At 37.1% G+C, this 14021-nt stretch overlaps 1 protein-coding gene across 3 annotated transcripts in view; it reads left to right on the forward strand.

Moving 5' to 3' along the window:
* LOC122549889 (cationic amino acid transporter 2) overlaps positions 1–8132 on the forward strand; it is a 165533-nt gene extending 157401 nt beyond the window's left edge. For all 3 annotated transcript variants that reach the window (XM_043690093.2, XM_087988467.1, XM_087988470.1), the window contains exon 12: positions 1653–8132. In XM_043690093.2, coding sequence (XP_043546028.1) covers positions 1653–1831 — 179 coding nt within the window. In that variant the 3' untranslated portion in view covers positions 1832–8132. The remainder of the gene's footprint in view (positions 1–1652) is intronic.
* The last annotated feature ends 5889 nt before the right edge of the window (positions 8133–14021 follow it).

Genomic DNA, 14021 nt, shown 5'->3' on the forward strand with positions numbered 1-14021 from the left:
ACAGTTATCACTCTCCTCTCATACGATATAAGCATTCATTTTCCTGTACATTGACACTTATTGTTATGATGAGTATGAGATGAAAAGTTTCAAGAAAATGTGTAATAGAGTCATAGAGATGTATAGCATGGAAACAGACCCTTTGGTCCAACCCATCCATGCTGACCCTTACCCCAACCCAATCTAGTCCCACCTGCCAGCACCTGGCCCATATTCCTCCAAACCTTTCCTATTCATATACCCATCCAAATTCCTCTTAAATGTTGCAATTGTACCAGCCTCCACCACATCCTCTGGCAGCTCATTCCATACACGTACCACCCTCTGCGTGAAAAAGTTGCCCCTTAGGTCTCTTTTATATCTTTCCCCTCTCACCATAAACCTATGCCCTCTAGTTCTGGGCTCCCCGATCCCAGGGAAAAGACTTTGTCTATTTATTCTATCCATGCCCCTCATAAATTTGTAAACCTCTATAAGGTCACCCCTCAGCCTCTGACACTCCAGGGAAAACAGCCCCAGCCTGTTCAGCCTCTCCCTATTGCTCAGATCCTCCAACCCTGGCAAAATCCTTGTAAATCTTTGCTGAACCCTTTCAAGTTTCACAACATCTTACCGATAGGAAGGAGACTAGAATTGCACGCAATATTCCAACAGTGGCCTGACCAATGTCCTGTACCGCCGCAACATGACCTCCCAACTCCTATACTCAATACTCTGACCAATAAAGGAAAGCATACCAAACACCTTCTTCACAATTTATCTACCTGCGACTCCACCTTCAAGGAGCTATGAACCTGCACTCCAAGGTCTCATGTTTGCAGGGAATAAAAAAGTAAAATAAGATAGCTGCAGAAGAGGGCTGAAAGAAGTAAAAATGTTATCGGGAGAAATTCTGAAAAGAGAGATGAATCATTTTTTTCAAAAAAGTTATCAAAGAATAGTAATACACAGTAGCCATAATTTGACTTAACATGTGCAATGCTAGAGGACATGGACTAGCTTGCTGAAGAACAAAATTTTGAAATAAGAGAAAGTTTCTTACTTGGCTGTTCTGAGTTGCAAGTTGTGATGCCATCTGCTGGTTATAATTGGTTACCATATTTATTACAATAGTCATAAAACATTATCTAAAAAATTAGATAAGGTTCTAAAATTTTTAAAAGACTGGGTTCTGTAATGATGTGTAACCAAAGTAGATTTTTTTTCCCCAGTCTTATAGATTCCTTTGTTTTCTTTGTAACTTTCCCAGTAAACAATTCATTCATGTAAACCTTGAGAATGTTCACTAAACAACAAAAGGATGGAAGGATGTCATTACTAAACCACAACCCTCCCTGAATCTATTTACAGATGTTATTTTCCCTTTCAAAATTCATTAGTTTGTAGATGTAACAGCAGAATATTTTTCCAGAACTTTTGTCTTTCATAAAAAAAAATTAGAAAATTTTGACTTTTTTATTTGATTTGATTTATTGTTGTCACATGTACCAAGATATAGTGAAATGAGTTTGGGTGCTCTATGAGCAAATCATACCATATTGCAATCTTATTGAAATTTGTGCCATTTAATTATATATTACAATGTAACTTGTTAATCAATAACAGTATATAATATTGCCTCCTGCATTTAATAATTTATGTTCTGCTTAAAGGATTTGCAATCTATTTTGGTTATGGCATCAGGCATAGTGTGGAAAGTCACCGCGATGATGAATCAGCACACAGTGAAACTGAGCACATAAAGAACTTGGAAGGAATGGACGACAATGAAATGGCAACTGAGCTTGACCAGTTTATACAACATGAAAAAACAAATGAATGTCAGCTTTAAGCAGCAATGAAATGTGTCAGTTTGCTACATCAACACGTCTGTGTGTCTGTGTTCTAAGAGGAGCAATGTATTAACTTTGGTTTCAGAATATTTTAAAAAAACTCTTAATTGGTAAACTGTACTAATAAATGAGTGTTTTGGAGCAGATGAAATTACTTAAGGGGGAACTGAACGTTTGTTGATTATCTACAGGTCATACAGAGTAACACAAGATTAATTTGGTCTCATCAAAAACTAAAATATATTTTCCCAAAACAATAGAATGTCTGCCCTGATAAGAGATTATCTAGTAGGTGGCAGGTGGCTGTAAAGGTTTTAATCACCATTTTTTTCTGAAAAGCAGCAAAAGTATGTGTTTTTTTAAACTATTCAGCAGTGTAATGCAACATTTATTACAGTCTTTAAAAGATTTTCTGTAATTCCAAATTAAAGCATTCTGTGCATTCGTTCAGAAAGTGGCAAATAAAAACATACGAAATAGGAGGAAGTGTAGGCCATATGGCCCTCGAGCCTTCTCTGCAGAGTTTAATCACTACTGAGTGTTCTTACACTCACATTTTTAGAAACAAAAGGGGAAGCAATAAATGTGAATTTTCTCCATTTACTAAACTCTGGAAACTTGGGAAAATACCACCCTAAAATATTCTGAAACATTAAACCCCCTTAAACACATATATATGCAAATTTTAGTTTGCTGCCATTAAATCTTAGAAATCTAACAAAGGGGTTAAGATCACATGGTCGTAGGTATATATATAAGTGTGAGACAACCACTCATGTTTCGAAAGTTCAAAACCCTATGTAGAAAGTAGTTTGTGTGAATTAACACGAGATGAACTATTCCAAAGTCCTTATAAGGGATGTTTCTATCTATTTTGGTGGTGCTGCATATTTGTTTTTGAATTCCTAATTATAAATCGCCTTCATTTGTCAAATGCAAGCAGAATCTGTGAAGCATCAAACTCTTAGATCACGTAGTGATGAGCTGTGATTCTCAAAAATGAATTGTAAAATGGTTGTAGCACCATGTCCATGCTGGCTATTTGTAAAAGCAACTCAACTAGTTCTGCTCCCATGCTTTTTCCCCACAGCCCTGCACATTTCTTTTCTTCAGATGCTTAATTACCTTTTGGGAAGCCATGAAAAGGTTTGCCATCAACACACTCAGACAGTGCATTCCAGGTCCTAACCATGCACTGCGTAAAAAAGATTTCCTTCACATCATCATTAGTCTCTTTGCCAATCTTAAATCAATAGCTTCAGGTTTTCAAAGCACCTGCTAATAGGAATAGTTTCTATTTAAATAGTCTTCTGAGACACTTCACAATTTTGAACACTTAGAGTCATAGAGATGTACAGCATGGAAACCTCCTATTCTCTAGAGAGAACAACACCAGCTTTACCAATTTATTCACATAATTGAAGTTCTACATTGTGGGAACCATTCTTGTAAATCTTCTGCACCATTTCTAAATCCTTCACATCCTTCCAAGAACATGATCTCCAATTCTAAATGTTAATCTCCAGTTGAGTCCAGATCAGTGTTTTGTCAAGCTTAATCAAAACTTCCTTGCTTTTATTCTCTATGGGTGAAATCTTCTCCTCCTATAGGTGATGAGCTTAGAGAAAGTTGTGACACTTCAGTTCCAGAGAGTAAATCCTTGTTTGACCCTCTCACCCTGCCATCAATTGAAACCCCTAAATGGCAGTTAACAGCCTCAGCCCAGGTGTTTGGATATTTTCAAATCAACCAGTTTTGGAGTCATGGAGTCATTCAGCCCAGCACATCCATGCCAATTAGATTTCCTAAACTGAACTAAACCAGACCCATTATATCCCTCTAAACCTTTTCTATCCATATACCTGTCCAAATGTCTTTTAAATTTTGTAATTGTACTCACCTTGGGCATATTGTTCCATATGTGCCCCACCTTCTGTGTGAAAAAAATGCCCCTCAGGTCCCTTTCAAATCTTTCCCTTCTCACCTTAAACCTATGCCATCTAGTTCTGAACTCTTCTATTCTGTGGAAAAAATCTTGGCTATTCACCTTCTCTATGCCTCTCACGATACTATAAACATCTCAGCCTCAGCCTCCTACATTCCAGTGAAAAAGTCCCAGCCTCTCCTTATAACTCAAAGGCCCCAGGTCTCAATAACATCCTTTTAAATTTTTTTGCACCTTTCCTAGCAGAGTGACCAGAGTTTTATGAAGTATTCCAAATGTTCTGAAGAAGGCTCTCTCAACCAGAAATGTTACCTCTAATATCTCTCCGCAGATGCTGCCAGACCTGCTTTGTCTTTCCAGCGATTTCTATTTCCGTCACTGAAATTATATCCCCTAGCTCTAGAGTCATAAGCCAAGGGAAACATCCTATTTTCATTAATCCTGCCATGCCCTGTAAGAATTTTGAAAATTTCAGTGAGGTCACTTGTCATTCTTCAAAACTCTGGAGAATATGGGCCAATTTTATTCAATGTCTCCTCATAAATATCCTGTCATCCCAACGATTAATCTGGTGAACCTCTATTTCATTCCAATCATGGCATATCTTTAAATTAGGAGTCCAAAACAGTACATCGTACTTGGTGAGGTCTCACCAAGCATCCAAACAACTGCAGTATTCATGTACTCAAATTCTCTTGCAAAAAACAGCAATATATCAATGTTCTTCCTTATTAATTGGTGCACCTATTTTAAAAAAAATTATTCAGAGGATATGGGCATCGCTGGCTAGGCTAGCATTTGTTTCTGTCCTTGATCGCCTGGAGGGCAGTTAAGAGTCAATCACATTGTTGTGGGCACATGTCAGCCAGGTAATACAGATTTCCTTCCCTCAAGGGCATTAATGGACCAGATGAGTTTTTGTAACAATCAACAATGGTTACACTTTCACCACTAAGATAGTTCTTAAAAATTCAAATTTCATCATTTGCCACAGTGGGATTTGAACTCATGCCAGCAGGATTCTGGATTGCTAATACAGTAACATCACCACAATGCCACTCAATCACTTTGGAGGCCAACAGTTTCCAACTTTTCACTATTTAAAAAATGTTTCTTTCTGCTTTTTTTAATCAAAGTTCATACACCTCACTTACTCACATTATATTTCACTTGCCAAGTTCTTGGCCAAGTCTTTTAGAAGTCTTTATTCACCAGCTAACGGCATTATCCTCACCAACCCTTAATGTCACTTCAAAAGATTAACTTAAATGAAGTAATTTTGACAATTTTGGAGTAAGTAGTGGAGAGCGATAATATTGTAGGAACAGGAAAATCTTTGCAATATGGACTCTGTAATGCCCCTCCCTGACCCCATTAAAGTCACTCTTTTCAATTTACCATTTTGTTTTTAAATCTATGACTATTTTAAGACATGGCATATAACCAGTAGTACAGCAGAAATTTTTTTTTCTGCAGAGGTAACAGTGGTACAGTACTGGAAAATTGATAACTATTATACAGTAATTTACAAGTCAGCAATCAACCAAATGGCAAATTTTTACATCAAGCACTCAGTGAAATAAGCATGTAATGTTCACTTTTGAAAGCAATGATTGACTGGTGTTTGCTGATCAATTAACTGTTATAAACCCTGTGTCCATTTTGCCTGGAATGTACAATGGGGTGGGGATGCCACCTCTTTACTGCGACACTAAAAGCAAAAATTACTCTCATGATAAATCTTGTCATTTCTTTAGCCAAGTGCATACCACATATAATTTTTGAATTAGTAGAATTTGCTCGTACTTTCTGCTTTTATTCCCAATTATAGTTTGTTGTGTGTAGAGGTCTAGGGTTCCTTGATATATTTTGGATGAAGCTTCACTACAGCTATAACTTAAGGAACACAATTTTAATGCATGTTGTGACTAAGTTCCAACATGCTAGGAAGTAGCTGATGACCTTTAATCAAAAATGTTGCTACTTATAAATAAGATGGCAACAGCAGTATATGTATAGAGAACAACATCTAAAGGAGTCTGCCAATTCAAATGTTTGAATGTCATTCACCTTTATTTATTTCATCATATTTCATTGTCCTCAATTGGAATGATAATCAGGGATATTGTCAAGGCTTGCAATGGATGATATTATCATAACAGAATCTGCTGCTTGTAATAAATAATGTTTTCACTGCTCATTGTGCCGAACCACAAAATACATGGGGAAGAAAAGAATAATTGTCCCTTTTCATTTCCTGAAATAATCTAGGTTTGTACTTCTGATAAAATTGCTGAAACCTTAAGATACAGTTTATAAAAATGTAATTCACTCATTGTTGCTTAATCACTACTCATACAATAGAGTGATGTTTTTGAGTGTATTTTGGTGGATCAAGTTTAATAGAACCATTTCAAGAAGACAGCACACAAAATTATATTATATCAACTTTTACTGTATTATATGAAAAGTCTTGATGAGGCAAATGTTGACTAAAGAGTATTTGATAATTATAATTCTTTTTGAGATGATAAGAAGAAAAATTAACTATGTATGAAAACATTCATTTATTTTAATTTAGCTCTGCACTAACTTTCCTCTGGTACATTCCTGTGATTCCTACATAATCAGTTCCCGGTCTCCAAGTACCATAAATAAATGTTAAAAGGAAGAACAAGCACTTTAACCAAAAATGAGAAATATTTAAAGGAGGTTTTTTCAGATTTCAGTTAAACCCTTCTAGTTCAGAGAATGGCATTGGCACTACGCAGGAATGTTTACCTGCCTGCCCAGTAAAGTGAAACTAGCAAGTTATATTGAGGAATAGGAACTACATTTGATTAACAAAAGTTTCGAAAATACTGAAAAAAATACTGGGAATGTCTGGTGGTTTATTGTCAAGAACTCTCGTAATCCATCAGTAAGTGTCAACTGTAAAATTCCCCAATTGCAATTTAAACCCAAGCATGAACTAAAAAATTACTTAGAATTACTGCTGGCATCCAAAAGACAGTTGCATCTTCTAATACTGTAAAACTTTATTCTCAATAATTACTGAAATCAAGAAAGATTCAGCCAATTCTTCCAGCTCTGCAAATGAGCAAAATAGCATCAGAAACAAACTACACAGTATCCTGGAAGACCCGATTATTCACCTAGAATGGAAAAGTACAACAGGTGCTACAGTAGGCAGATGATCCACTTGAGAAGTTTACTGTGCAGAGAACTATATTGAAAAGAAAATCACTGGAAATAATCATAACTTAAAGGCAGCTACTGATGAATTACAAATGAACAGGCAGATACGCTCTAATCTAATAAAAGCCCAAGATGCAAAAAATATACAGATACATCTGTGAGATCAAGAACATCAGACAATGAAAATTAAGAATATTTCACCCATTTGTTATTCACAGACCTTGTACCTGTTAAAGACTACTCACCTGCTTAAATCTTTTTAAGAGTGTTCTGTAAATAATTCCAAAAGAATAAGAAGGTTCTTTTCTAGCCTAGTTGGGAGCATTTTTAAATGGATTTTGTGATTTTTAAAAAATAGATGAAAACATATTCATGCACAAATATTTCTACATAGTTTCAAAAATGCTCATTCTCCAGACCAATTTTTAATGGCTTTTCAAAGAATTGATAAATTGTTCGTTTGTTCAGCTATGCTAACCAGCACTTCCTATTTTCATAACAATCCCAATTCCCTTCCCTTCATCAGCAAAACTAACTGATGTTACAAATATTTTCATCTCTGAAAACAGAACTAATATTGGTAACAGATTCTTCAGCTGTCTCAGCATATTTTTCTGAACTCTCTCCCCAAGTCCTCTGCCACTCTACTCACAGGCTGCATCTATGGGGTCAGAAAGCAAAGTAAGTTGGCACCTTTAAGAGAGATCAATTTTTTTGGTAGGAACGGCAGAATTTATAACCAAGTCTTTTCAATTTGGTTTTCAAAAATTATACATGAATTCACACCATACTGAAGCCATGTAGTGTGTGTAGGTTGGTTGGCTGAACGGTTGATTTCTAAGGCTGAGTGATGCCAACAGCATAGGTTCAATTTCTCTATCAGATGAGGTTGCTGTGAAGGTCCCAGTTTCTTAGTCTAACCTTTGCCTGAGGCATGGTGACCCTCAGATTAAACCACTACCAGTTCCTCCCTCTGATGGGAGAGCAGAGCTATGACTTAGCAAGAATTGAAACTGTTATCTAAACCTTAGGCTAAAACTCACCCCAATATAAGCGTGTTCATCAATGCACTGCCATGAAGTAGTTCATTGATTATAATACTGTTGGCAAATACTTGTAATGCTTGTATTAATTTTGTATAAAAATGCTGAGCAATCTGTAGTTGAGGTACATTAATTGTAAGAAATCAGTAGTACACATTCTCCTTATAGGAGGTATCAAACGAAGTGAAATGGCATAGAGGGAAATACAAACAGTTCCCTTTGGCATCTCCTGTGACCTGAGGACATCCCAAAACACTTTACAGATAATGAAGCATTTTTAAAGTGTCAAGAAATGTGGAAAGTAATGTGCATACAGCAGGATCATCAAGAGAACAAACCCTGCTCTTTGTAAAGTATCAAGGGAACTTTTACGTGTCTGAATGGATCTCAGTTTAAGATCTCATGCCAAAGACAGCAGCTGAGATTTTAACATATTCAGAACTCAACAACCTGCAGAGAGGTAAAATCAGACTAAGTGTTCTGACAGTGGAATTTTCTTTATCACTGCACCAAAATAACAGCCTAGATTATGCCTTTTGTGTGGCATCTGAACCCACAACTTCTTCTGACCCAATGATGATACTAATACAACCCTATTACCTAGAACTTTTAATCAAATTGATGTTCGAAGCTTTGTTCCAACTTATGCAGAGTTACTGATTTCAATCAGTGAAAGAATAACTACTACATTTGGCACAGACACAAATCAGGGTGTTAAACATTGGTCAGCGATTCCATTGTTCAAACATGTTTAATAGCTCTTGCAGAAATTGTGTGTGGTTGCTACTTGGAAACTCAACTGCACTCAGCTATGATGCTCTTGCAGTCAAATAACCTGTCAACATTGAGGTTTGGTATTCAGCCTCTCTAATAAAGAACTGCCTGAGATAGAAAGTTTTTTAAAGATTGCTGGAAATCTGAAATAAGAAAATGTGATATTCAGCCACATTATGCACAGTTTTGGTGTAGGTTTTGTCATCTTTTCATAGACACTGATTAACTTAATCTTTCAGAACAATTCTGTGATGAGTTGCTATTTTTGGCATAATATCAGGATGTCTAATTCCTGTGATATTGTCCCTAGATAAAAGCAATGCCTTCAACAAGTCAGAGAAAGTAATTGGCAATTAAATTAACAAAATGGCTTCATTTACTGGCTGATTTAGAAAGTGTCTTCTAAAAACTGACAGAATATTCAAACCATTTACAATTATCAGTAGAGGTAGGCTAATCAGATAATTTATTTTTATAATTTATTAAGTTTAGGTCTAATAAGGATAGATTTACTCCTGAAAAGCAACACAAATAACATCTGTGATGCAAAATTAATTGAATTTAATCTGTTGTGCTTAAAATAATTTGTGTACATGTTCTTGTAAAATTGACTTTATCAAAATGTTATAATGCTTTATTGTGTTACAAAATAGTTGATCTGTGTTTCTAATATACTGCAGTAACAATGGAATAATAATTTCAATGTAGAGTTGTTTGAGTTCTTTGAAACCATCTCACCTCATACAATTATTCCATATTTGCAAATCATTGAATCCCTACAATGTGGAAGCAGGCCATTTAGCCCATCAAGTTGACAATGACCCCCTGAAGAGCATCTCACCCAGACACACACCCTCTACGCTACCCCTGCATTTCCTATGATTAATCCACTTAACCTACATATCCCTGGACACTATGGGCAATTTAGCATAGTCAATCTACCTAAGCTGCTTATCTTTGGACTGTGAAAAGAAACAGGAGCACACGGAGGAAACCCACACAGACTGAGGAGAATGTGCAAAATCAACACAGATAGTTGCCAGTGGTTTTGACTTTATTGTAGAACTAATGATGAATAATGAAGGTGAACGTCTTGTTCGACTTCTGATAATATGCTATTGATATTGGGATTTGAACAAGTGAACAATCTTGTGGTAAAAATGTTTAGAAATACCAGTTAACATTTAAGGAAATGTAAATCACACATTTTATATTTAAAAATGGATAGAAAGAAACTAGCTGGTTAAAAATATCTTAAATTACCCCTAACTGAGATTCCACTGCACTCAGTTTTGGTAGTACCCAATTACATTGTTGCTACATTTGTAGAGGACAGAAAGGTAGCTGGAGGGACAGGTATGGTTGAGGAAGCAGAGAGGCTGCCGAAGGACTTGGACAGGCTAGGAGAGTGGACAAAGAAGTGGCAGATGCAATATGCGTGAGGTTATGCACTTTGGTAGGAAGAATAGAACATTACCTAAATGGGGAAAGGCTTTAGAAATCTGAAGCACAAAGGGACTTAGGACTCCTAGTTCAGGATTTTCTTAAGGTCAACATCCAGGTTCACTTGGCAATTAGGAAGGCAAATGCAATGTTAACATTCATTTCAACAAGGTTAGAATACAACAGCAGAGGTCTACTGCTGAGGCTATATAAGGCTCTGGTCAAACTGTATTTGGAATATTGTGAGCAGTTTTGGTCCCCATACTTAAGGATGTTTTGAAAGCAAATAGAAAGGGTGAACTTGGGGTCTCAAACCATGGAGGGGAGAATCCAGCAGTGAAAAGAGATCCTACGCCTATCTGAAGCTCGAGTAGGATAGCCTACTGTGCTAATATAAAACAAAGTACAGTGGATGAAATCTGAAACAAAAACAGAACTGCTAAAGAAACTCAGCAGATTTGCCTCTGTGGAGGGAGAGTTAGCATTTCAAATCTAATGGCCCTTTTTCAGAACAGAACCTGTGGAGACATGTAAAATTCAGCCTTAACAGTCTGACCATCTCTTCAGCTGCCTGTGATACATTTCCCTTCTTCCCCATCAAAGACTCCAAAGGCTTGCTCCTGTCCTAGACTGTCAATGCATACCTTCTAGCTTTTCTCATACCTCCATCCACTCTGACCCTAATATTTTCACCAGATACATTTCTTGCTTCTTTGCTCCAATTCCCACTTTGAATTCCCTTATTTCCTTCTGTCTAGGTAATGCTATGAACCATTATCTTTCCTCAGGTACTATCCCTCACTCTTTATAATCACAAATTGGGATTCAAGCACTGTATTCCTCTGTAGCCCAGAGCTCAGCAATCTCTCATTACTTAGGTAACATGCACTTCTTCTTAACCTTCCTACCAAAGTGGACAATTTCACATTTTCCAACATTATTCTCCACTTGCTAAATCCTAGCCACCCACTTAGAGTCATAGAGATGTACAGCACGGGCAAAAAGACCCTTCGGTCTAACTCATCCATGACAACCAGCTATCCTAAATTAATCTAGTCCCATTTTCAAGCACTTGGCCCATATCCCTCTAAACCCTTCCTAGTCATATACCCATCCAGATACTTTTTAAATGTTGTAATTGTACAAGCCTCCACTACTACTCTGGCAGCTCATTCCATGTACTCACCAGCCTCTGTGTGTCCCTTTTAAATCTTTACCCTCTCACCCTAAACCTATGCCCTCTAGATCTGGACTGCCCCATCCTAGGGAAAAGACCTTGTCTATTTATTCTACCCATGCCCCTCATGATTTTATAAACCTCTATAAAGTCACCCCTCAGCCTCCAATGCTCCAGGGAAAACAGGCACTTAACCTACCTATATCATTTTGTAGTTTTGTTATGTCCTCTTCACAAATTTACTACCTATCTTTGTATTGTTAGCAAATTTGGTAACCGTACCTTCCATCCCTTGAACCAAGTTACTTATGCAAACTGTGGGCCAATTTCTGTGGCATGCCACTCATTATACTTTGTCAGCCTGAAAAAGACCCTTTATGCTTACTCTGTTTCCTGCTAAGCATATAATCTTTAGACCGTGCCAATATGCTTCTATCTACTAACTACATCATAAGCTTTTATATAATAACCTCTGATATGATATTTTATCAACTGTCCACAGGACATATTACTTCCTCAAAGAACTTCAAAAGATTGAATTAAGCTGATTTTCCTTCCATTAAACCATACTGAGTTTCCAATTTCCTTAGTTAATGTAAACTCTAAGCTCAATCATCTTCAACTGCTTCATCGACGATCTTTGTTCTACAATAAGGTCACAAGTGAGAATATTCACATCATTTGCAACTCTTCAAATTCTGTTTTGCCTCATTGGGGTAGTATGCTGGGAATGAAGCCCTTTCTTTCCCTGAGTCATCACAAAAGTTAAATATTTTAACAAAAATACATAAAATCCCCTATTTACTTCTGCAAACTCAGGTTTCTTTACTTAACAAGAATGAGTATTTATTACAAATAAAGATACATCATACATAGAGGTAGACAACTACGAACTGTAAACTTATAACTCTAATAGTTAGAACTCTAATCTCACTTACGAAACCCCTTAAATATACATACAAATAGATAAAAACATTGGTGTTATGGGTGAACGTGAAAACAAACTGGGGAAGCAGTTCAGTAACATCAGTGTTTAGGATTGGATTGAAGGATTCCTTTAGTTTCCCAAATCCTTCAGTTCCTTCACTTCGCCACAGAAGGCATACACCGATTTGTTCACAATTATATAATATCTGATTTACTGGTTAAAGATAACAGCTTACAGAGCCAGTGGGAGAAAATAAACTGGCTTCTGAGATTTTAGACATTTCATTAGAAAAAGGCACACTGTCTGCTCCTTCAGAAGTCCTAAGGTTTCTGCTAGTATTTTTCACACAACATGCTGTTCACCACCCAATACACCAATGCTACTTATACCATCCACCCCCAGCTACTTGCAAAACAACAGTTAAAACACAACTTACAATGAGCTTCAGTAACATGCTTTTTAAAAATAGAGCAATTCCTTCTTCAACACAGTTTTTTGTCAATTTTGTCCATAATCGAAATTACAATAAAATAAAAAGATGTGGCATTTACAACTGAAGTAGTTCAGTTTCAAATATAAGAATACCTGAAAGATTTGGGCTGACATGGTTAGTAATATTCACAACAGAAAAGTGACAGGTAATATCATCTCTAATAAGACAGAATCTAACCATTATTCCTTTATATTCAATGACGTTATCAACACCAAATCTCCCATTAACATGGCTGGCATGGGCAGCATGGTGGCTCAGTGGTTAGCACAGCTGCCTCACAGCACCAGGGACCTGGGTTCGGTCCCAGCCTTGGGTGACTGTGTGGAGTTTGCACATTCTCCCTGTGTCTATGTGGTTTCCTGGGTACTCTGGTTTCCTCCCACAATCCAAAGATGTGCAGGTCAGGTGAATTGGCCATGCTAAATTGCCTATAGTGTTAGGTGCATTAGTTAGGAGTAAATATAGGGTAGGGGGATGGGTCTGGGTGAGTTACTCTTCGGAGGGTCAGTGTGGACTTGTTTGGCCGAAGGGCCTGTTTCCATACTGTAGGGAATCTAATCTAACATCCTGGGGTTATCATTGATCAGAAACTGAAATAGACTAAAGATGTCAATACTACAGCAATAAAAGCAGGTCAAAGGCTAGGAATACTTCAGTCAATAATTCACCTCCTGATTCCCCAAACCCAGTCTACCAACTACAAAAGTTAGGAGTGTGATGGAATAGAACTAGGAAGAACTATAGTGGTAGGAGACTCAAGAGTGAGGAGTACAGACTAGGATGATGTACTGCTACCCTGGGGCCAGGATAAAAGATGACACTGAATGGTTGAGAGGTATTCTGGAGGGGAGGGAGAAAAGTCAGAGGTCATGCACTCACATGAAGTCCTTCAAAACTTTAAGGAGCTATGTGGAAGATTAAAAAGCAAGACCTCAAAGATTGCAAATTCTGAATTACTACCAGTGCCACCTGATCCTTAGACAGTACCTTCCAGACCACCACTGTCTAGAAAAATATGGGCAGCAGATTATTGGAAATACTACTGCCTACAAGTTCCCCTCAAAGCCACACATAATCCTGTTTTGGGAATATACAGTTGTTTCTCCAATGCTGCTGGATTAAAATCTTGGAATTCTCTCCCAAACAGTATTGTTGGTTCATCTATACCAAATGATCTGCAGTAATTGA

The sequence above is a fragment of the Chiloscyllium plagiosum genome, unplaced genomic scaffold (genome assembly GCF_037043375.1).
Source record: "Chiloscyllium plagiosum isolate Xiang-an unplaced genomic scaffold, Cpla_swu_hap1 HiC_scaffold_1, whole genome shotgun sequence".
Lineage (NCBI taxonomy): Eukaryota > Metazoa > Chordata > Chondrichthyes > Orectolobiformes > Hemiscylliidae > Chiloscyllium > Chiloscyllium plagiosum.